We start from the raw sequence: 24,834 nt of genomic DNA, 5'->3' as shown, positions 1-24,834 counted from the left end.
AAGTGTAGAACAAGTGTAACTTTATTGTGCCCTTTGATGTGATTTGCCACCTCTGAGATACAAACCAATGGGACATCTGGGATAATCCTGAGCTCCTAAAACTGGACAGCTGGCCATGTGCACAGAGCAGCCATTCAGAGGTCCCAGGATGGCTACCTCAAACAGGATGATCCCAGGACAACCTGGACAGGTGGCCGTCCCACCTGTGGAATGCCCTGTCCATGTGGCTGAGTTGCTGCCAGCCTAATTCCCCAGGTTCCCTGTTCCACTGGTGTCCTGTCAATAACAGTCCCTCCAGGGAACACTGGCCCTCTTGACCCCCGTTCCACAGATCATGATACAAGCAGGTTCCTTACGATACTTTTCATGTCATTTTCTGCTATGGCTTGTATTAACTAGGCCAGAGAGAGAGAGAGAGAGTATTCACTGCAAAAAAAAATGTGGCTAGGAAAGTCAGCATTAGATGACAGGAGCACTCTCCGGTGCCTTTTATCAGTAACATGACAGTGTTTTAGGATGTTAAACTTACTGAATGATGCAAAAATACTGTAATAAAGGTAATAATTGGAGATATACCAATCTCTTAGAACTGGAAGGGACCTCAAAAGGTCATGGAGTCCAGCCCCCTGCCTTCACTAGCAGGACCAATTTTTGCCCCAGATTCCTAAGTGACCTCCTCAAGGATTGAACTCACAACCCTGGGTTTAGCAGGCCAATGATGAAACCACTGAGCTAGCTCTGTCATGTGCTAATTATATTATTTCTGGACTATCTTGGTAAACCTCTTGATTCTCTCTCTCTCTCATATACTATAGGCTCTCAATACTTTCTGCTGTAGTACAGGTCATGGGTACTCGACCTGCAGTAAATTAAAGAGAGGATTGCCTACTTTGTAATACCCAAACCCCTCTGAGTGACTGGGGGATGCAAATCAAGAACTGGAGCGAAGTGTTGTGTAAATAAGATCCCCACCTCCTGCACTCTCCTATTCCTTGTCCAGAATCTGTCCCTCTTCCCACAACCTCGCACTGAGGCTGCAAGAGTTCCTACAGCTTTGCATAGGTACAAGAGCGGGAGGAAAAGTCCAACTGTCCTGTGTCATCCCCGAGGCCCCAATCCAACAGGGAGCCCTGTGATGGCCCCACTGCAGTCAGTTGGGCTCTGCATGGGCACAGGGGTTCATCGTCACAGAGACCATTAGATTTGGAGTGACCAAGGCATGCTGAAGCAGGGCAGGGTAGAGAGTGTTGCCTCTGCCACTGCCTAATCTTCAGTGGTAACAGTGGGGTAAGCAGGGGCCTGCTCTCAAATGCTGCAGAGATGTGGCGAGAGCTCCCTCAGTCTTTGAAGTAGGAGAGGATGCCTTGGTCCACATACCTGATTGGGGGGTGGGGCGGCGAAGCAAGAGGGCAAGTGTTCATCTATATAGGATTCTTTCTTCTTTCTGTTTTAGCATAGATTAAACTGTGGGCTGTTGAAAACATCATTATAGTATAATACCTCTGAAGACAGTCAATTAAAAGGCTAAGGATTCTGCATAAATAAAGCCCTGCAAGACTGCAGATATCCACAGACCGTTTCTGTGGCATGCGGATCGGATGCAGATACAAATGTTATATCTATGCAGGGCGCTATGCATAAAGGATCGTTAATCCCCAATACACTTTAAATCCAAATTTGCATTTCTTGTGCAGCCATGAGAAATGTTCAGAATAGATCTTTTAAAAAAAAGGCTAATTAACTCTGAAAGATCATTCAGACTTTTCATTCCAGTGAATGCATTTTCATGTACTATTAAAGAAATCATATCAGGGACCAAAGAAATGTGCAAAGGACACAGTGCACTAATCTATAGTGACATTTTTAAACATGCAAAGAGTTTTAAATAATGTTCACAATATACATAAATATTCACTGATGTGCAGAAAATTATGAAAACAGCTTAAATCTGCCAGGAATTCAGTCCAGGGTCCCTCCCAGCTGCTGCTTCTACCTCCGATCAGCATTTCAAGTTACAATCTCATGGTTGTACTGGTAATCTGAGAAGAGGGCATACTGCAATTATGTATGTCACTGGTGCTTTGAGAGACCATGACTCACTGTTGCAGCACAACCCATTTTGGGGACTTACTGTAATTCATACAACATTCTTTTGCTTTCCACAAAACTCAGTGAAGTGAGACACTGGAATCTTCCTGAAGACAAACCCTGCAGTCGTTATTCAAGACTGACTCAGGCAAAACTCCCCTTCCAGTAGATAAAGATCATAACTAAATAAACACTTTAATATTTGTCCTGTTAAAGCCTTTATGTTCACAACTGCTAAAAAGTGCACCTGAGAAAGGGTAGGGTTCAGAGTAGTAGCCGTGTTAGTCACTACAAAACATCATTTTCCCTCTGTTGATACTCACACCTTCTGGTCAACATGGGCCACATCTACCATGATTGAACTGGCCTTGTTAGCACTGACGCCCCTCGTAAGGCAACTCCCATCTTTTCATGTGCTGTGTATTTATACCTGCCTACTGTATCTTCCACTCCATGCAGCTGATGAATTGGGTTATAGCCCTCGAAAGCTTATGCCCAAATAAATGTGTTAGTCTCTAAGGTGCCACAAGGACTCCTCATTGTTGTTGGGGTTTTTTGAGAAAAGGTATGCACTTGCCTCCAAAGAAAAGATAAGAATGCTCCAGTCCACATGCTCTCCTTTTACACATGCATCTACCCTTTTCTGGACACATGAAGCAGCAGGAGCAGAAATTAGTGCTAATATGCTTGCAATGGAAAGAGACAAAAGTGGAGGGGCACAGAGCCTCCCCACTTGCTATATTGATGTGTGTTCATCAATGCAATTTCGCTTGAGAAAATACCCCAGATGCCTGATGCCCACATGCTAGACAGGGTTGATATTTCGTTAGGACCAGATAATTTGCCCTACCAAAGCAGACTCTCAGCTCACCTATTGAGTGCAGTAGCCAGCCTTTGGTAAAGGCCAATATGTGATCCATCAAAGGAAGATTCATAATCATAAATACTAATCCTAGCCAACAACACATTCTTTATACATGCAACACAGCCGCAGAAAGATTTTCATGGGTGTTGTCCCCAAAGCAGAATTTTGCAGGACATTGATTATCATCGTTTTTATTACGGTTCGTGCCTCAAGACTCAAACCAAGACCCCATTTTGCTAGGAACTCGACAAACACAGAAGAGACAGTCCCTGCCCCACCTAGTTTATAACCCAAGAAGACAAGACAGCTGCAGGAAGTATTATCTCCATTTTACAAATGAGTAATTGAGGCACAGCGAGATTAACCACCTGATTCTGCAGTTTTCTTGATTGGGCAGCTAAGTCCCTTTTAAGTCAATCACATTTGAACATGTGCTTAAGTGTTTTCCTAAACTAGTGCCCAAAGTTATGCAGAAGTTTGTGGCAGAACCAGAAATTGAACCCAGATTTCTTGAGTTCCAGTCCAATGCCTTAATCAAAAGATGCTCAGCTCAAGCTTCTCTCCAGGCTGCCTATAGCTCCTTCACCCACTCCTAATTCTGGGACCTTCTTTCATGCTTTGCCTTATGTTTAGGGCAGCCTCCCAGTTTATTTGTCAAACAGCTTCCCTCTCCTCCTCCAGGGTATGTCTACAGTGCAATAAAAAAACCTGTGGCCCCAAGGCCAAGCCTGGATCAATTGACTTGGGCTCAAGGAGCTTGGGCTGCAGGGCTAAAAATTGCAGTGTGGACATTAAGGTGACCAGGTGTCTGGTTTTCAACCAGAATACCTGGACGAAAAGGGATCCTGACGGCTCCAGTCTGCACTGCTGACCAGACCGTTAACTGTCCGGTTGGCTGCGCTGTGCAGCAGGACTGGCAGGCTCCCTGCTAGCCTCTGCACCATGTGGCTCCCGGGAAGCAGCTGGCATGTCCCTCTCCGGCTCCTACGTAGAGGGGTTGCCAGGGGGCTCCACACGCTGCCCCTCCCACCCTCCAAACCCTTCGATCCCAGTCCGGAGCCCCCTCCTGTACCCCAAATTCCTCATCCCTGGCCCACATCAGAGCCCACAACCCCAGCCAGAGCCCCCTCATGCTAACCCCCTACCAGAACCCCCTGCCCCAGCCCGGAGCCCCCTCCCGCACCCTGAACCCCTCATTTCTGCCCCCATCCTGGAGCCTGCACCCCCAGCCCTCACCCCCTCCAGCCCCCTGAGTGAGTGAGTGAGGGTGGGGAGAGCGAGTGATGGGTGGAGCGGAGTGAGTAGAAAATTGGCAACCCTAGTGGACATTCAGGCTTGGGCTAGAGCACGTGGGCCGGATCCAGCCCCTCAGGACTTGGATCCAGCCTTCAGATTTGCCACCCCCATGGTGCCGTGGGCCCCGCGCTGCTCCGGGAAGCGGCCAGCACCACATCCCTGCGGCCCCTGGGGGAGAGGGGGCAGAGGGCTCCGTGCGCTGCTCTTGCCTGCGGGTTCCTCCCTCGAAGCTCCCATTGGCCAGGAACGGGGAACTGCAGCCAATGGGAGCTTCAGGGGAGGTACCCACAGGCACGCGGAGCCTTCTGCCCCCCTCCTCCCCTAGGGGCTGCAGGGAAGTGGTGCCGGCCGCTTCCCGGAATAGCGTGGGGCCGGAGCCAGGGCAGGCAGGCAGGGAGCCTGCCCTGGCCTTGGTGTGTGCCGCTGCCACCCTGGAGCCACTCCAGGTAAGCGGCACTAGGCTGGAGCCCACACCCCAAACCCCTCCTGCACCCCTCATCCCAACTCCCTGCCCTGAGCCCCCTGCCACACCCCCTCCTGCACCCCAATCCCCTGCCCTGAGCCCCCTGCCGCACCCTGGACCCCTCCTGCACCCCAAGCCCCTACCCTGAGCCCCCTCCTGCACTCCACACCCCTCCTACACCCCTACCCTGAGCCCCCTCCTGCACTCTGCACCCCTCCTGCACCCCAACCCCCTGCCCTGAGCCCCCTCCTGCACTCTGCACCCCTCCTGCACCCCAAGCCCTTGCCCTGAGCCCCGTCCTACACTCCACACCCCGAGCTCCCTCCCACACTGTGCACCCCTTCTGCACCCCACCCCCCTGCCCTGAGCCCCCTGCACCCTTCCTGCACCCCAGACCCCTGCCGAGCCCCCTCCTGCACTCTGCACCCCTCCTGCACCCCAACCCCCTCCTTGCACTCAGCCCCCTGCCCTGAGGCCCCTCCTGCACCCCAAGCCCGTTCCCTGAGCCCCCTTGTACATCCCGTACCCCTCCTGTGCCCCAACCTCTTGCCCTGAGCCCCTTCCTGCACACCACACTCCCTCCTGCACCCCAGCTCTGTGCCCCAGCCCTACATTCATGGCCCTGCAAACAATTTCCCCACCCCAGTGTGGCTCTTAAGCCAAAAAGTTTGCCCACTCCTGGGCTAGAGCATCTGCGCTGCAATTTTTTAGCGCCACAGCCCGAGACCCAGTCAGCTGACTTGGGCCAACCTTGGCCGCTCCACAGCTCTTTTATTGCAATGTAGACATACCCTTAAAATCCAAGCAGTTTCTATGCTGAGTATGTCCCCCTGTGTATGGAGCTGTATTCTACCAGCTAGTTATCCAACTTGTAAACTGACAACTATCTGGGGTATTATTCATTTTGTACACTTTTCTGGCTTACTAGCAATGTGAATCTAGTACAAGGTATCCAAAATTATTATGAACAGCCTTCCAGTTCCAGCCCCTACCTACATGAGATCTTTAAATTAATGCAGTTTCTGTTATCCTGAGTCACAGAGGTAGAGAGATACAGTAACACCTCAGTGTTACGGACACCTGTGGAATGGAGGTTGTTCATAACTCTGAAATGTTTGTAACTCTGAACAAAACGTTATGGTTGTTCTTTCAAAAGTTTACAACTGAACACTGACTTAATACAGCTTTGAAACTTTACTATGCAAAAGAAAAACACTGCTTTTAGCCATCTTAATTTAAATGAAACAAGCACATAAACAGTTCTCTTATCTTGTCAAATCTTTTTTTAAGCTTTCCCTTTTTTAGTAGTTTTATGTTTAACACAGTACTGTACTGTATTTGGTGTGTTTTTGTTTCTTTTGGGTCTCTGCTGCCGCCTGCTTGCATACTTCTGTTTCCAGACAAGGTGTGTGGTTGACTGAGCCATTCGTAACTCTGGTGTTCGTAACTCTGAAGTTCTACTGTAAATGTTTCTGATACTAAGAAATGTATGTACACTATTCTTACGAGCATTGGTACAATTTAGTATCCTGATCCTGCAATTTAATCCACTCAAGCAGACCCTTCCAAAGGGCCCAGCCAGGGCCGTCCTTAGGCATACGCAGCATATGCAGCTCCGTAGGGCACCATGAAATTTGGGGCACCAAATTTCCCCAAATTTCATGGTGCCCTAGGCTGCATACACTGCAGCACCAGCCTCGGCAACCAGCCCTATCCCCCGGCCTGTGCCCACTGCAAGGGGCAGGGCCATCCCAGGGGTGGGGGGGGGCAGAAAACTCCCTCCACCTCACCTCTTACTCTTCCCCCCTGCTCCACCTCCATTCCACCTCTTCCCCCAGCCACCCCACACTCATCGGCGGTAGGAAGCGGAGCAACGTGGCCCCAGCCTGCTCCACTTCCCTTGCCCCAGCTGTGTTGCTGGGGGAGGAGGGGTTAGGGAAAGGTTCCCCCCCAGACTCGCTGGCAGCGGGAAGCGGAGCGCCGCACCTGGGAGCTGGCAGAGTAGAGCGGGCTGGGGCCAGGCTGCTCCACTTCCTGTCGCTGCTGGTGAGTGTGTGGGGGGGGGATCCTTTCCCCAAGCCCCCTCCCCTGAGCGACACGGCTGGGCTGGGGTGAGGGAAGTGGAGCGGGCTGCTCCCAGCCCCCCACTAATCCTCCGGGCCACTCTGGGCCTGTGGGGCCCCCAAAAGTGCCCCCTGCTCCTGTCTCCCAGACTCTGGTGGGGGGGAGGCCTGGGGCTGTGTAGGGCATGTAAATGGCCAGGGATGGCCCCCCTGGGCCCAGCCCTGTGGATCTGATTGCAGGATCGGGGCCGGGTTGTGCTGCAATATGGTACAAGCTCATTTCCACCAGGCAGTGGAGAAGGGACTGTAGTGACATCTGCGCATGGGCCAGCCCTAGGCCTCGACTTTCCGACTGAGGGTCCTCTCTGCACGCCACGGAGAACAGCCATGTCCTGGGTGCGAGGGAGCGTACTGCAGTGGGGGCCTCCTATGACATCGGTGCAGATGGACCCACTCACAGCAACCTTGTGGGCACCGAGGGTTCAAAAACCCTGAGAGCCCTGTGATGTTAAACACCGTCCAGCTTGGGCTCTTGCTGGCCTCTGGCATCACAGCCTCCCCTGGGAGCCGCGGGTTCAAGCTTCTCTCCACAGCGGCGAAGGCTGGAAGCTCCTTTTTAAACTGGGGGCCAGGATTCCCCTGTGGGCAGGGGCTCTCCGAGGACCAGCGGGACAAGGGCGCCCGCCCTGCCAGGGTCCCGACCAGAGGGCAGTGCCTGGGCAGCTGGGCTGCAGCAAAGGCATGGGGGGGGGTAATCACTGCCTGCCCCTCCCTAGCCACAGACATGAGTGGGGTGGGGGAGGAAGGAGCTGGCTGGGGGGGGCTGTGCTCCCCCCTGTGAGAGGGAAGTGGCTGCAGGTGGGGGCACTGTGGGAAGTGTCCCTACCCCTCCCAGCGTGTGTCAGCCTAGGGTGAGGGGAGGAGCTACGCAGGGCACACACCCCCCCCAGCTGTGAGGGGAAAGGCCGCGCGCCACGGGCTTGTGGGCGGGGCTAAGCTCCCCCATGCGGGGGGCTGGGAGGGGAGGGGCTCTCTGACGAGCCATTCGCCAGCCCCGGCGGGTTGATGACTCGGCGCTCGCGGCCCGAGCCGGTGCCTGAACGTGCCGAGCGCATCCATCGCGGCCGGGACGGAGCGGAGGTGAGGCGCGGGCGCGAGCGGGCGGGGAGCGTTCGGGCTCGTTCCCGCCCGCGCGGCGGGGCTCTGGCGCCATCGCAGCCGGGGGCAGGGCCCCTCCCCGGCCACGGCGCGTCACAGCCCCGGGCGGGGGGAGGGGCCCCTGCCCCTGCCCCTGCTGTCTGCGGGGTAAAGGGAATGACCCTCCCCCCCCCACACAGACACAGGACAGGGGGAGGGGACTCAGCCCCTGCTCTCAGTGGGGATGGGGGAGATAAGGGGACCCCCCCACACATACATATAAGATGGGGGAGGGGACTCAGCCCCTGCTCTCAGTGGGGAGGGGGGAGATAAGGGCCCCCCCACACACACATATAGGATGGGGGAGGGGACTCAGCCCTTGCTCTCAGTGGGGAGGGGGGAGATAAGGGCCCCCCCCACACACATATAGGATGGGGGAGGGGACTCAGCCCTTGCTCTCAGTGGGGAGGGGGGAGATAAGGGGACACACTCAGGATTTGGAGGCAGGGGCTGGTGTTTCTCCTGGGCCCAATTTCAGGTTGTCTGTTCTTATTTGCGTGCCCCTCCTGTGATTCCATAGGGCACAAAGCTTGCCCCGTTTCCCTCGTGTTTTCTCCCTGGGTTAAAGAGCCACCTGCGTCTCTCCCAGGAGGTAGCGAAGCCAAGGCAGGAGAACGCAGAAGGGCTGTCATTTACTTGTTTGTTAAATATTAACAAGGGGGGATCTTTCACTTCCTTATGAAGGCTGACACGCCCAGACTGGCTGCGGTCAAGGTGGGATGAGCTGATTTCCCATGATGAGTGCTGTCTGACTAGCTCTCCCTGATATTTAAAAAAGAGGGCTCCGCTGATCGCAGCTTGGAGAGAGACGTGGTCATTCAGATATGAAGATCCCAAACCGGTGAAGACTACATAGCACAAAACCAACACCTTACATTCCACTGTTAATAATTCATTATGAAAGATGTTATACATTGAAGGCACTGAGTGTCCACCCCTCTGCTTGACTTATGTGGAATTGAGCATTTTTAGAATTGAGCATTTAAGACCTATTTAATTCGACGGCAGTTTTCCCATTGATTTCAGTACTGCAGAATAGGCACTTAATGCATAAAGTACAGATATGTAACGTAAAGTATAAACAAGTTTTACAGGTTTTTACGTACACATTCCCTGCCAAGATGGGTCTGCATTCCGTGGCAGAGGTGGCTCCATTTTAACAGATTTAAAAAATTTATTAAGATGTTTAAAAAAAAGTGAACGGTACAGAGTTTAAGCATAGAAGTTTCTGGTTATCAGGGAATAATATACAGATTATTGAGGGGTGCGAAGTTCAGTTTAAGATTGGGTGGCATAAGGAATACATAATCTGCAATATCCCTGATTGGAGGTAAAAGATTGATGGGTCAAAATACAGACATTGAGATATGAGGGTATGAAGTTTATAATGGCTACGTTTGGGTGTGGAATATAATGAGTGGCTATGATGATGAGGATGGATTGACCTTCATTTGGTGAGATTTAATGTTCAGGAAGTTTATGATTCCAGTTCATGTGATCCAACAGAGAAAGTCTCTTGGTCCCTTTCTCGTAGTCGAAGAACGATGTCACTCTGGCTCACGCCTCCTGGTACTGTCAGTGGCCGGTTCGATGTAGATGTCCCTGGACCATTAGTAGGACAGAGAGCTGCTTCAGAGCACAGAGCGAGGAAACAGCTAAAATGGTTTCTCCTATATCTTCACTGACAAAAAAGTGTCTTTTTTTACAGAAAGAGAGCTAAAGCACATTAGTTATCTCTCTGTAAAATCCTAATAGAGACAAGGCTCTGGAGTTTTTACCATGGTGGAGCTAGGTGAGGTCAAAGCCAGGTGGGGTTATTGTATTGACCTTGGCTAGCTGCATCACAGTGGAAATCTCCTGAGAGAACTTCAAACACACACAAATCTCAACTCTCGTTTCTTTTGAGCCTATAAGAAAAAATAAATTCTGTCTGTGCTCTTAAATTGCTCCTTGCACTGTGTCATTCAGTTGAAAGATTCTGTTTCTTTAGAATGCAGAATCTGAGTACAAGGCCACCACTAAGGGCTTGTGTATAGACAAGCTTTAACTGTACTGACACAGCTGAAGTGGTGCAGCTCACCTAGTATCATTGTACCAATAACTGCCCACATGAGGGTTTGTACTGATACAAGAATATGGGTTAAAAATAATCATAACGCTAACCGAAACAGTTATATCAGTACAAACAACTGTTCAGATCAGTCCTAATTGTTGTAGTTTCATTGTTGAATCCAAACATGTTATAGAGGTTAAACTCAAAACTAAAAATAATGCTTCTGTGGGTTGATTGAAACCTATTAACACTAAATGTAACTGAAATGCTCTTCTACAGTATGAATTTCTTTTGTTTCTAGCCAACTCAGAGCAGGTGTCATAACAATCTACCTTTGATCTCCGCTGATACTTTACAAACTATTTGTAAGAGGCCATTGCTGTAGCAGGCAGAAACTGATCATTAAGTTTAAAATGTGTTGCTATGCAGATGTGTAATCTGTCTACTTAATTTTCTACAGATTGGTAATTATTGTGTGTCTTGAGAGATTCTTTGACTTCTGGCATCCTCAGGGTAAATTCTTTCCTCATCTAGGGTGGGTGATTTTATCTGGATCTTAGTTGAATGGCCTTAGGATATTAAAATACGAGTTTTTTCCAAAAGGGCCTGGAAAGACAGGATACTTAACTGAATGGAAAGATAGAATACTTAATTGAACCAATACTACTTTTTAAACCTATTTTGCATAAATAAGCAGATAAAAATCCTGTCTCAAGGGAGTTGGGGTGTCTGATGTTTAGAGCACATAACTTGGAATAAGGAGACCTGGGATTTGTTCATGACTTTGCCACTCCTTCTCTCTGTATCCTTGGAAAAGTCAGTTCACTTCTTTGTGCCTAAGTTTCTACAACTGTAAATAGGGGAATACATATTCACTTTAATAAATCACTGTGAGACAGGCTCTGTGTATTTGTAATTTATTAGTTAGACCAGAAGCTCTCAACCTTTTTCTTTCTGAGGCCCCACAACATGCTGTAAAAACTTCATGGCCCACCTGTGCCACAATAACTGATTTTCTGCATATAAAAGCCAGGGCCGGCATTAGGGGGTAGCAAGCAGGGCAGTTGCCTGGGGCCCCATGCCACAGGGCCCCCCACGAGCTACACTGCTCAAGTTTTGGCTTCAACCCCAGGTGGGAGGGCTCAGGGACCTGGGCTTCAGCCCCATGTGTTGGGGCTTTGGCTTTCTGCTCTGGGCCCCAGAGAATCTAATGCTGGCCCTGGTTGGAGACCCCCCTGAAACCTGCTTGAGGCCCCCTAGGGGGCCCTCAGACCCTTGTTTGAGAACCACTGCGTTAGACAATATCAGAGACAATCTTGTAATGACTAAAGCGGTGTCATCAAAATTACTTGCAGATTTTGAGCATGTTCTTATTTTTAACTCTGACATCTGTTTTTCATAGATGAAGGGATGTTGGCCTCCTTAGAAAAAAGTTTATGAGCTGTTTTAAAAAAAAACAAACCCAGAAGGCAGTAGTTCTGTTATAATAGTGATATATGAATCAAGTTAATTTATTATACATCTACTAAGCATATAGGAGGAGAAAGAATTAGTCCTTATAGATTTCATTTAGCAATATAGGACTATGTGCTGTATGACCTTGGCAACAGAACAATGTTGCTAGAATTGTTGCAGGGTCCTCCCTTCATATCCTCAAGGAAAGAAGTTGTTCTCAAACATTATACCTTTTTAAAAAGGCATAACTGTTAAAGGAAATTAAATCCAAGACTAATTTTTGACTTTCGCTGAGACATAGTATTGATAGCAAAGATACAGAACTTTGCAGCTGGAGAAAATGACAATCTCACTGAAGGATTGGAATCCAAGCTATTAAATTTCTAAAATAGTCATTAATTAATATTTAATTTTTTTTAAATGATGATTGGGTGTAACAGTGGTGTCTCAATCCAAATTGAAAGAATATGACTGTGGTGCCATTTAATACAGTTCTGAACTTGGTTAGGAATTTTTTTTATTTATTAGTGTTTATTGCCCTGACAAAACAAAGCACTCGAGTTCTGTTTGGGTTTTTTTTCAGAGTCATACAGGCCACATCTGTGGCTTTTAATCACATATTTTGTCCCACTGACTTTTCTGAAGGATGGAGCTGTAATTGCTTTAGCATTACATATGTCATTATACTAAGGCATTTTTGTTCACTGTACACAGGAAAACTTCATTAATGATAGGGGGAAATCCCTGGAAAGTTGCTGAATTTTGTGAATTAGTAAATAAGAGCCTGTACCTGCAAACATTTAGCTACCAGAAGTACTGTTTACTTCCGTAAGTAATCCCACCGTTGTACTGCACTAAGCGGTGCTAGGAATAGAAAGCATCAGTACTGTTTGCAGGATCAGGCCCTAAAAACACAATGAAAATGATTGTATAATGAATCACCAAACATTCTTTGTTCCCTTATTTTGGCAACTAATTGCGTTTTAGTTATTAATGATACTTGTTCTTTACCTTTTCTTTAGAAAAGGTCTTTGCATCATAGCAACTCATTACAGCTTTGCTATTAAATGTTTGCGGAGGGGTTGGGAGAAACTGCTTTTTTTCTTCTTCTGCCAAATATAAATTATGTGCATTAGTGAGCTTCCTTGAGTATTGTTTCAGTGTTAGGAAAGCCCTATTTGTGTGAGGTCTTGGATTTAAAATGTTTAAAAAAAAAAAAAAAAAAACCTCAGGATGGTGCTTCGTTGTGTGATGTAGCGCAACATTTTGTTCTTCTCCAAGAGGAAAGAATTTGAAACCAAGCCTTTTACTTAAAGTTGACCATTTTTTCTAGTCAAGTTATCCCTGTCTACACTGGAACGCATCCAGCTAAAATTGAACTAAAGGTATTACTGTACATCTACACTAGGTAAAAGGCTGGGTTTAAATTGGATTTAGCAAGCATGTATGTTTAAACCCAGTTTAAGCAAGACCATTTTTCCTTGTCAAGATAAAGTTTATATAGAGCTTTTAGGCTTAGTTTATCCTTAATGCATTTGTAAAAGTTGGGCTAAGAACCTAAGGATATTTTCCAACCATTACTAAATCATCTCACTCATGTCCTTGGTACACATTGGGGCCAATGGCTATTTTTTGTCTGCAGTCCACAGCCTTCTTAGCCCTGGTCTACACTACAGGGTTAGGTCGAATTTAGCCGCATTAGATTGATTTTAAAGTAACTCCGTTCCATTGACCTAAAATTGACTTCTGTAGTCCTCCCCAATGAGGGGAGTAGCACTAAAATCGATCTTGCTGGGTCGAATTTGGGGTAGTATGGACACAAATCAACGTTATTGGCCTCCAGGAGCTATCCCAGAGTGCTCCAAAGTGACCGCTCTGGACAGCACTTCCAACTCCGATGCACTAGCTGAGTACACAGGAAAAGCCCCGGGAACTTTTGAATTTCATTTCCTGCTTGGTCAGCATGGCGAGCTCAGCAGCACAGGTGACCAGGCAGTCCCCCCCAGAATCACAAACGAGCTCCAGCATGGAGCGAAAGGGAGACACTGGATCTGATTGCTATATGGGGAGAAGAATCAGTGCAGACAGAACTCTGATAAAAAAGAAGAAATGCTAATATATATGCCAAAATTGCACAGGGCATGATGGACAGAGGCTACAGCAGGAACACACAGCAGTGCCGCGTGAAAGTCAAGATGCTCAGGCAAGCCTACCAAAAGACAAAGGAGGCAAACGGTTGCTCTGGGTCAGAGCCCCATATGTGCTGCTTCTATGATCAGCTGCATGGCATTCTAGAGGGGGACCCTATCATTACCTCACTACCCACTGACGGTGGACACCTGCAAGGGGGGGGTCTCATGCAACACGGAGGAGGATTTTGTGAAAGAGGAGCAGGAGAATGTGCAGCAGGCAAGCGGTGAATCCATTCTCCCCAGCAGCCAGGATCTTTTCATCACCCTGGAGCCAATACCCTCTCAAGGTGGGATCCCTGAAGACGGAGGAGGCACCTCTGGTGAGTGCACATTTGTAACTACAGTACAGGGTTTAAAAGCAATTGTGTTTAACGTTTGATTTGCCCTGAAGACTTCGGATACATTCGCGGCCAGTACAGCTACTGGAAAAGACTGTTAACGTGTCTGGGGATGGAGCGGGAATCCTCCAGGGACATCTCCATGAAGCTCTCCTGGAGGTACTCTGAAAGCCTTTGCAGAAAGGTTCTGGGGAGGGCTGCCTTATTTCGTCCTCCACGGTAGGACACTTTACCACGCCAAGCCAGTAGCAAGTAGTCTGGTATCATTGCAGCACAAAGCATGGCAGCGAACGGGCCTGGGTTTTGGTTGCATTCAAGGAACATTAGGTCATATCTTTCTGTGTCAGCCTCAGCAGAGTGATATCATTCATAGTCACCTGGTTGAAATAGGGGAATTTTGGTAAGGAAACAGTGAAAGGACCCCGTTCATGTTGGGCTGTTTGCGCTTGGCTAAAAGGGATCATCCCTGAGAATAGCAATGCTGCAGGGAGAGGGGTGAAGGGATCATCCCAAATAGCCACGTGGAGGGGTAGGGGGAGGTGTGTGCTGCACATCCACCCGAAAACCGCAGCCCCTTCTTTTAAATAGCAAACCCAACCAGCATTGCTTGCTATGGGAAAGGAGGGTGCTGCAGTTTGAAAACATTCCCACGTGTTATGAAGGCATTAGAAGCCAAACCCGCATACCCTTTGGCTTACCATGGCTGCCTGGAAACCGAATTCTGTTGCCCAGCCGTGTGTGATGTGTCACCATACCAGCAGGCACTCAATATAAAAGGCAAAATGCGACCTTGTACCTAAAGCACATGTGCAGTCTACTGTGAATTGCTTGATTCACTGTGAAAGAGTTTCCCTTTTGTTCTCAGAAATGTATCCTCTTAAATTTTACTCTCCCTTTTTATCCCCCCGCAGGTGCAAATGTTTCTATGCTTCCCATATCATCTCCATCCCTGAGGTTATCGCATATTAGAAGGCGAAAAAAATGCACTTGCGATGATATGTTTTCTGAGCTCATGCAATCCTCCTGCACTGATAGGGCACAGCTGAATGCATGGAGGCATTCAGTGGCAGAGTCCAGGAAAGCATTAAGTGAGCGCAATGAGAAGAGGCAGGAAGCAATGCTGAGGCTAATGCGGGAGCAAACGGACATGCTCAGGCGTCTGGTGGAGTTGCAGGAAAGCTAACAAGAGAACAGACTGCTGCTGCATCCACTGTACAACCGCCTGCCCTCCTCCCCAAGTTCCATAGCCTCCTCACCCAGATGCCCAAGAACGTGGGGGGGAGGCTCCGGGCACCCAGCCACTCCACTCCAGAGGATGGCCCAAGCAACGGAAGGCTGTCATTAAAACCGTTTTGATTTGTAGTGTGGCTACAATAAGCAGTGTGGCCTTATCCTTCCCCACCCCACCCCACCCGGGCTACCTTATTAGTAATCTCCCTTTTTTAAAATTAATAAAGAAAGAATGCATGTTTTCAAAACAATAGTGACTATTTCTTTTGCTAGCTGTGATCGAAGTGGGGAGGGTGGTTGGCTTACAGGAATTAAAATCAACAAAGGGGGTGGGTTTGCATCAAGGAGAAACGCACACAATTGTCACACTGTAGCCTGCCCAGTCATGAAACTGGTTTTCAAAGCCTGTCTGATGCGCAGTGTGCCTATGTATGCTCTTCTAATCATCCTGGTGTCTGGCTGATCAAAATTGGCAGCCAGACGATTTGCCTCAACCTCCCACCCCGCCATAAATGTCTCCCCCTTACTCTCACAGATATTATGGAGCACACAGCAAGCAGTAATAACAATGGGAATATTGGTTGCACTGAGGTCTAACCTAGTCAGCAAACCGTGCCAGTGCGCTTTTAAATGTCCAAAGGCACATTCTACCACCTTTCTGCACTTGTTCAGCCTCTAGTTGAACTGCTCCTTCTGTCTAGGCTGCCTGTGTATGGCTTCATGAGCCATGGGAGCAAGGGGTAGGCTGAGTCTCCAAGGATAACTATTGGCGTTTCAACATCCCCAACAGTAATTTCCTGGTCTGGGAACTAAGTCCCTTTTTGCAGCTGCTCAAACAGCCCGGAGTTCCTAACGATGCGAGCATCATGCACCTTTCCCAGCCATCCCACGTTGATGTCAGTGAAACGTCCCTTGTGATCCACCAGTGGTTGCAGCACCATTTAGAAGTACCCCTTCCAATTTATGTACTGGTTGGCAAGGTGGTCTGGTGCCAAGATAGAGATACGCGTTCCGTCTATCGGCCCACCACAGTTAGGGAATCCCATTGCAGCAAAGCCATCCGCTATGACCTGCACATTTCCCAGAGTCACTACCCTTGATAGCAGAACGTCAGTGATTGCATTGGCTACTTGAATCGCAGCAGTCCCCACAATAGATATGCCCACTCCAAATTGATTCTCGACTGACTGGTAGCAGTCAGGCATTGCAAGCTTCCACAGGGCTATCGCCATTTGCTTCTCAACTGTCAGAGTAGCTCTCATCTTGGTATTCCTGTGCTTCAGGGCTGGAGAAAGCAATTCACAGAGTTCCAGGAAAGTGGTCTTACACATGTGAAAGTTTCACAGCCACTGGGAATCATCCCATACCCGCAACACTATGCGATCCCACCAGTCTGTGCTTGTTCGCCGGGCCCAGAATCGGCATTCTGCTGTATCAGTCAGCCCTAATGCTGCCATGATATCCCAATTGCCACATCCCGTGCTTTCAGGAACATCTGTGTCCATATCCTCCCCACAATTTTCCTCGTGCTGCTGTCTCTTAGCCAGGTTCTGCACATACTGCAGTATTAATGTGCGAGGTGTTTACAATGCTCGCAACAGCAGCAGTGAGCTGAGCTGGCTCCATGCTATGGCATCTGCACGGGTAATCCAGGAAAAAAGGTGTGAAATGATTGCAGTTGCTTTCACGGAGGGGAGACTGATGACATGTACCCAAAACCACCCACGGCAATGTTTTTGCCCCATCAGGCATTGGGAGCTTAACCCAGAATTCCAATGGACAGCGGAGACTATGGGAACTGTGGGATAGCTTCCCAGAGTGCACTGCTTCATGAGTTGATGCTAGCCAAGGTAGTGAGGACGCGCTCCACCGACTTAATTGCTTAGTGGGGACATACACAATTGACTGTATAAAATCGATTTCTAAAAATCGACTTCTATAAAATCAACCTAATTTTGTAGTGTAGACATACCCTTAGTAGTGTGGGAGGTCCCATCACAGCTCTGCTGTTGCAGTATAGTTAAAACAGGTACCCTGCTGGCTTTCAGAACAATGCTAGTTAGGTTGCATCAAGCTCTCAAGAGTAGGGATTATCTTTGTTACTTCTCTGTACTGTGCCTGAGGGGACCATATCCTTGATTGCAGTTCCGAGGTTCTACCCTAACACAAATAACTAGAAAATTCCCTAAGGCAGTCTTCTTGCTGCTGAAGCAGGAGCCCTGATGAGTGCTTCTGATTGCTCACCATGAAAACAAGAAGCAGAGAGGCAAGGTATATGAAGTTGGAGTAGTGGCCCTGAGACTTGGTCCAAAAGAGGTTATTGGCGGTATTGATGGTAGTGATTTCAGATTTGGAAAAGATGGAAGGCAGACTGGAAGGGATCCAGGATGGAGTTGAAGGAGAGAGATTTAAGGCAAAATTTGTAGATTGGGGGGGGAGTGTGTGTGGGGGGGGGTTTCCATGAGTTTGGATTTGAAGGGAGATAAGGTAGTAGTTGGAGTCAATGAGAGAGCCTTTTTGAGGATGAGAACTCTCCCGGTCCCTGTAAATTCCCAAATTGCAGGATTTGCTGTGGAATCTGCACCTTGTGATAGCGTTGTGGTCCTGAATCTTAACTTTTATTTAAATGAAATAAAATATTTCCTCATATTTACAAAGATATACTTGGGTCATGTTTTCAAGGTTAAGCCAATAGAGCGTTGCCTTTCTAAGTATGCAGATAGCCTGAAATGATAGCTGAGAGTTACAAACTGCTTGATTCCTCTCAGTGGAGCAGCATTTCATTGGAAACCTAATGACAGTTTAGTATTAGCACTATGTCATTGCTGATCATTTTTTCACAAAGATCTAGTTGATGTGCTTATCACAATCCCAGACAGCATCCTTCAACTCTATAGTTGCTAAAAGCCCCAGCTATTTCTTATTCATTATCCCTTGACAACTTCTATAATGGATTTAAGTATTGTCAGTAGAAATATTGGCAGCACATTGAAAATGTGGGGATGGCATAAACTAAACTGAATTTAGTATCATGGTTTATAAAAGGGACTACTTTGCTGTGTCTATTCATGTTTATATTTCCTTCCTGATTTAAAAAGGGGAATATTTAATAATGAAGTTGCCACAAACATTGCAGTCAGCTGCAGAACTTATTCACTCTGCTGCAGGTGCATGGGGCCTTTGGAAAGACCCGACCATATTTGTATTCTGAGAGGAGAGAACCAGAGGGAGTAGAGAGGCTAAAGGGAGGGTTCATAGAATATCAGGGTTGGAAGGGACCTCAGGAGGTCATCTAGTCCAGCCCTCTGCTCAAAGCAGGATCAATTCCCAGACAGATTTTTGCCCCAGATCCCTAAATGGCCCCCTCAAGGACTGACCTCACAACTGTGGGTTTGGTAGGGCAATGCTCAAACCACTGAGCTATCCCTCCTATCCCAAGAGTGAGCTTATGAAATAGTAGGGGGGAAGGGGACTCTGGAGCAGGTGACAGGGCTAGGGGAGAAGCCTTGCTGTTAGTGATGAGTCCTCTGAGTAGTATGGTTACTAAACTCAACTAATCAGCTGTAGAAGGTAGAATTAATGTCCAGCTGAGAAGATAATAGGCTATTGCTGCTTTAGAAATAGTGGAAATGTCTGTGACTGTAAGTGGTCCCTTTTAGTATTGCTTTGCTTGCTCAAAACTTGGGGCAAACTTTCCCATCCCCTCCACTTGGGCTCATCTGACTTACTCTTGGCTTATGCAGTCTGGCTAGGGCCATTATCTGGTTGTTCAGAATATAGCTCCAGCAGTAATATCAATATTAACCTTCGCACAAACCTCGATTGTAGAGGGAATGTAAAAGGTTAAAAAAAAAACAATCCAGGAGATTAAATATGGTGCAGGATGCCCATTAGATGAGACATTCAAGATAATCCATTGTAACGTAATGAGGTGTATTGTACCCTTGACATAACTTGGCCCACAGAGTACTAGAGGTTAGCTCTTTGTTTTGTTAGGTATTATGCTGTTTTAGCTGAGGAGTTAGAAACCAGTCTGTGCAGTGATTCAGGAGTTAACCATGATTTATAGTTTCTTTAAAAAAAAAAAAAGAAAAAACAACCACCCAGCAGGGGTTGGAATTAGCCAGTGGTAGATAGGAGAGCTACTCTTTATACATTAATATTTAATCCTCTTTTACCTTCACTGCAGTTTGTGTAGAGGAAGCGAAAAGTTGGTGGAGTTAGCCTATGGAAGATAGCATAGCTTCTTTTTTCATATATATTCATTTTTAATCCTTTTTACTTTCACTGCAGTTTGCGTAGAGGAGAGCGAAAGGTAAGGTTTCTAATTGTATAAAAGACAAAATAGATTTGTCATGCTGGAGACATAATTACATGGGTAGGAGTGGTAACCCCTTCCTGACACTGAGGGGAAGTAGAGCTCCTGTTTCGGGGCTTACCGTAATTAACCGGATCAGGTCTCTTACCCCATAGCTAGTTTGAAGTCTTGAGTTTAAAGCACTGAAACGCCTGAAGGAAACTAGTTCCTGACTGACTGATAGTATCTTGCAGCCCGCATAGCCAGAGCCCCTACATGTCACACGTGGGGGTTTTCAGAGGAAACTAGGTGCAATTGCTCTATAAAATTCCAGTTTGAGAAATGTTTCTGAGAAACATATTGAGAAAACTCAGCTAATTGAACTGGCCTGTTGTGTTTTGCTTAAACTTACAGGAATAGGTTTAAAAATAAATCCTAGATTTGGTAGCCTGGTGTGTTCTAGCTTTTTCCATTACCCTTTTAATAAAAGGAACTGACTTTATTGCCAAGTAAATGATCTAATGTCTACCACTGACAGTGTGTGTTGTAAAAGTTGCTCAATTCATTTTAATTTTTCTACTTCATGTTTGTTTAAATGTGATAGCTTTTCATATGTGTCTTTGAATGGTCAAACTTGGTAAACACAGAAAACTTTTCCAGCTACACTTGAAATTGGGCAAGAAGAAATCTAATTCTTAAGTCTCTAAAGAATTTCAGAAGGATAGTAAACGTCTACTTTGAAGGATTGCATAACGCTAGCTTATTGACCAAGCTGCCAAATGGAGGATCAGAGTTTGAATCCCATTGCCTTTCATTTAATTAATCAGGGAGTGGTGGTAACATTCTTAACTCTTGTGGGTAGTGCTTTGTGCTACTGACATGGCAGCCCCTAAGCAATGCTCTGGAGGGGTCTGAAATTCGTGCCATTGCATAATTAAGGCATCTGACCTGGAGAAGGGCTGGTGCTTGTGCCCAGATAGATAGCAGAGATATTCAGTTCGGCAGAAGGAAGCAGTCTTTCAAAAGTGTGTGTGAAATCAGCCCTGCTCTGGTGCGGTGAGATTAAAGGCTCTGTCCTGCCCAGGAACTCACTGCCTGGCTCTTAAAAGGGCCCAACCACAGGGGTAGTATGTGTGGAGAAGCCACAGAAGGAAGTTAATTGGCATACCTATATAGCTGTACATGCCCAGTTCACCTATTTATCAAAACAGAATAAAAATGTTTTTTTAAATTTATTTTGAACAGTCCTGTTTCCGGATCATTCTGGAAAAGTGAAACTTTTTGTTTAACATGTTATTACACAAAAATGAAACACTGAGAAATGTTGTAGGAGATTTTGAGTTCCTAGTTTTCATAACTTGTCAAAAGGACATTATCATTTTAAAAGCTATCCAGTTTCAAGAAATGTGTTAAAAGAAGCGTTCAGGTAGTGCACCTGCTACCAAGTTTCCCCTGCCTATTTTTGTGTTTTCACAGCCACAGTTTTCTATTTCTACAAAGTATGTCTCCTCTGTTGCTGTGTGTAATACCCACACAAACAGCAGGGTAAACTGACCAATGAACTCTTATGAGGAAACGATGAAACTGAAGCTATGTCTGCACTCCCACTTTTGTTGGTGTAACATGTTGCTCAGAGGTGTGAAAAAACACCCTTTCTGAGCGACATGAGTTACACCACTGGTTCTTAACCTTTACTGCAGCCTGCACCCCTTTGGTTCTCAAAATATGTTCTTGCACCCCTTATCAAAAATCGTTGAAGTAGGTCAGTTCTTTAAACCTAGATCTATCATAATTATATAAATATATATATATATATGCCACATCAACATCTGCGCATGCGTCAAGAAATACTCCGCAACGTGGTGGTACACTGTATTTTGTAGCGAGATAATTTCACTCCAGTTAGCTTTAAAACGTGAAAATAATTTTTTGTTTGTATATTACAGTAATTGTTAAAAAAGTATAATAATAAATACATAGCTTTGATGAAACAAAGTAGTTGTACTTATGTGCCTGTGCTTAATTTGTGTTTTCGATGATTTACCTTCTAAAAAAATCTGGCCTGTCTCGCACCCCCAGAAAGGGCATCTCACACCCCCAGGGAGTGCGTGCACCCCAGGCTAAGAACCACTGAGTTACACCGACAGAAGCACTGGTGTGGTCAGCGCTATATCTGCGGCAGAGCATTTCCCACTGACAAAGCTACCGCTGCTCGTTGGGGGTGGTTTAATTATGTCGAGGGGAGAGCCTACTCCTATCTGCATAGAGCGGCTACACAAGAGACCTTACAGCAGTGCAGCTGCATCGGTACAGCTGTGCTGCCGTGAGGTCTTTAGTGTAGACATGGCCTGCTTTACATGGAGTACTACCAGATACCCAAAGTAAACAACCTGCAAAAATATTTTTCTCTAATCTTTCAAGTATAGTAATCCTAAGTGTTACTTGTAAGAACAGTAACTACAAAAGGTTTTGAAAAGAGGTATGGCTTTTAAATTGACAGGTTCACTTTTAAAATACAGCACACATTATTCCACTGAACTGCATGATAGCTTTTTAAAATAATCTTTGATTCATTTCCAAAAAGTGATATAAAAATATCTGATTCAAAAAGAGAATGTGTTGTTCAAACTGTTGTAAGGTTATATTATAACCTTGATGCATTTCGACCTGTAAAGTGGTGTGTACAGTATTTGACCACATTTACAGAGAGCCTCCGCACAGTAACTGAAATCTAAACTCTTCATTCAGGATTTTAGGAAACTGTAGGGACTCAAACTAAGGTTGGGAAAAGCCATCTTGTCTGCCAGTGAAGATAAACTTTAAAAGGCAGAAACTTCAGATGAAGACATGGCTTTGCTAGAAGCAAGTCTGCTGATCTTAATTTCATTAGTGATGAAACCAGCAAGAACTCAGTTTCTACGAGTGTTCTAATCTAATTAGCTTGATGTTATACTGTAAATGTTCATGAAATATCAGGATTGAGTGCTCTCAGGACTCAAGTTAACAGAAACGGGATTTGATATGCAGCAGTGAGGAAAAGAGGTCTGCGACATCTCAGGAAGGCATAATAGAAGGAAGTATTTACCTAATATGTTAGTATGAAGCCACGAAAACTGAGTCACTTCTGGTGGAGGATATAACTTTCTTATTTGACTATTAGTTAGCAGGAGATTGAAACTAAGAGTTTCTGGGGAGGAGGAGATTTATTGAGCAATGTGCACACAGTGAAAATCTGGAGGACAAAAAGAGATCACTGTTCTAATGTAATGTAAATATGACAGACTTCCCAATATTTGTTGTGTAGCTTACCTGTTTGAAAGTGACAAGTGACCTTTTGACGACAAGAGACAAATGGTGTGTAGGTGGGGGCAGAAAACATTCAGGGCCTGATCCCACAGCCCTTTAACTCTTCGTTAACTTTTCAGGCCCTTGGTAAGCATTTAATTAAATGTTACATGCCTATTACAAGTTGACTCCTTTAAAGCACTCATGACATAGGTGGCCAGGTACACTGTGTGCAGTGATGTGAATTCAAGTAGCTTGTGGTAGATTTTTCCTTTCATGACTTCTAGCGTTATGTCTTTATTTTTCTCTTCTGTGTCAACATTTCTGCACCAAACTGTGAACAGGCACCTTTCTCAGCCCTGTTCTACAGACATTCACTGAAGATTTCCTGCCTAAGGACTGCTCAGCCTTTACCTCTCCCTAGAGGCCACTCCTGCCTCCTTTATATCCAGATTGGGGTAACAAGAGTCTTCAATGTTTTTGACTAACACTCTGAACCCTTTCCCAGCAGGCTCAACATTTGCTAACAAGGTGAGGGGTGTTGGGTAAACCCTACCAGCCTGTTGTGGTGAGACTGGAAACTCGGATTTCCCCCTCTGAGTTTCCTGTGGGTGGTTTTCCCATGGAATGAAAAGGAGGTTCAGCCCCTAAACCCAACAGAGCCCCAAGATCTGACTTCTACACTCTCTTTGGAGCCTCTGGCCCACTCCTGTTCACTCCGGTCTCCACAGCAGCGCAGCTCCAATGGAGAATGAGAGGAAAAGGCTTGTCACCTTTTGCTCACCCTTATGGATCTGTGGAAGCCCACTGTGGAGATCCCATGGAATGGGCAGTAAGCGTTTCCTTGCCCCAGTCCAGAAGTTCACTGTGTTTTCATCCCCTTTGCTTATATGGATGATTCCTGGCCAGTGTGTTCTGGTGTTAAAGATTCTGGAAACTTTCTGAGACTATCTCCTCTACTGCAAATTTAAACTGTGAGCTAGAATAAGGCTCAGAAGATCTCTGATATATGAAGATCTCTGAACTGGGCCCCAGTCAGTCAGCTGACACTTAACTGATCTTCCTTTTCTGTTGTGAAGGGGAGGTTTAGAGTAGGAAAATTAGTGGTACAAAATTTGTCTTGTTTTGTGAAGCTTGTCATTATACTCATAAAATACTCCATTACAACATTACACCAATATAAGGAATAATCTGATCATTCTTTTTACTTTGTCTTGTTCGTGAAGCTTGAACATCTGTTTAAAAAAAAATCTGATGTCATGCCAGTTTATTATATACATTAAAATTAGAGGACTGTGTTCTGTACTTGCACGTGTATGTCGGGGAAATAGGAGAGAACTGAATATCTAGTAGTAGCTGAAGATTGATAAGAATTACGATGTTTTAGAGCCTGACTCTGATCCCAAGCTGGTTTTGCACCGGTGTAATTGCATTGACTGCAGTGGAATTACTCCTAATTTACATCAATGCAAATGAGATCACAATCAGGGTCATAGTTACAAGCCCAGCCCCTCACTTACATAGTGTTTCTACATTGCTGATAAAGGAGTTGATGCCTAATTTTTAGGAGCTACTTTCTTCTGGTGGTCACACAGTGTCTTTGTTCATGTAGCCCTGGGTATCTCCCAAGAGTCCTCTCCATTATGGGGTTTTGGGATATGACTGTCATCCAGGAAGATAATATTAACTTTGCACTTAATCTGACCATTTCAAAGCATTTTGCAAGCTTTTAATTACAAATGAACCTCACAATGTGTTTGCATCATTATCTCCATTTTAAAGTCAGGTAAACTAAGGCTCAAAGGTGTTAAAAACTAAATTTTTCATAAGCGTCCACAAATTTTGGATGCCTCAATTTTTGAATGCCCAACTTGAGATTTTTTGGGCCTGATATTCAACAGCTCCCATTTTAAATCAGGATAGTGCCACATCTCTGAAAAATCAGACTTTACATCACTCAAATTTGGCATCCAAAATTAGTGGATATTTTTGAAAATGTAGGCCTTTGTGAC

General features: G+C 46.2%; 1 protein-coding gene across 3 annotated transcripts in view; it reads left to right on the top strand.

The window, feature by feature from the left end:
* Positions 1-7,822: 7,822 nt before the first annotated feature.
* Positions 7,823-24,834, top strand: part of GNE (glucosamine (UDP-N-acetyl)-2-epimerase/N-acetylmannosamine kinase) — a 59,965-nt gene continuing 42,953 nt past the window's right edge. For 2 of the 3 annotated variants that reach the window (XM_045022260.1, XM_045022259.1), the window contains exon 1: positions 7,823-7,915. In XM_045022260.1, coding sequence (XP_044878195.1) covers positions 7,841-7,915 — 75 coding nt within the window. In that variant the 5' untranslated portion in view covers positions 7,823-7,840. Of the gene's footprint in view, positions 7,916-19,409; positions 19,556-24,834 lie in introns of those variants that run through there. The other variant, XM_045022261.1, reaches the window with a different exon arrangement.

This window comes from Mauremys mutica, chromosome 6, assembly GCF_020497125.1.
Source record: "Mauremys mutica isolate MM-2020 ecotype Southern chromosome 6, ASM2049712v1, whole genome shotgun sequence".
In the NCBI taxonomy this organism is placed as follows: domain Eukaryota; kingdom Metazoa; phylum Chordata; order Testudines; family Geoemydidae; genus Mauremys; species Mauremys mutica.
The sequence above is the reverse complement of the archived record's forward strand: the minus strand, read 5'-3'. Positions and strand labels throughout refer to the sequence as shown.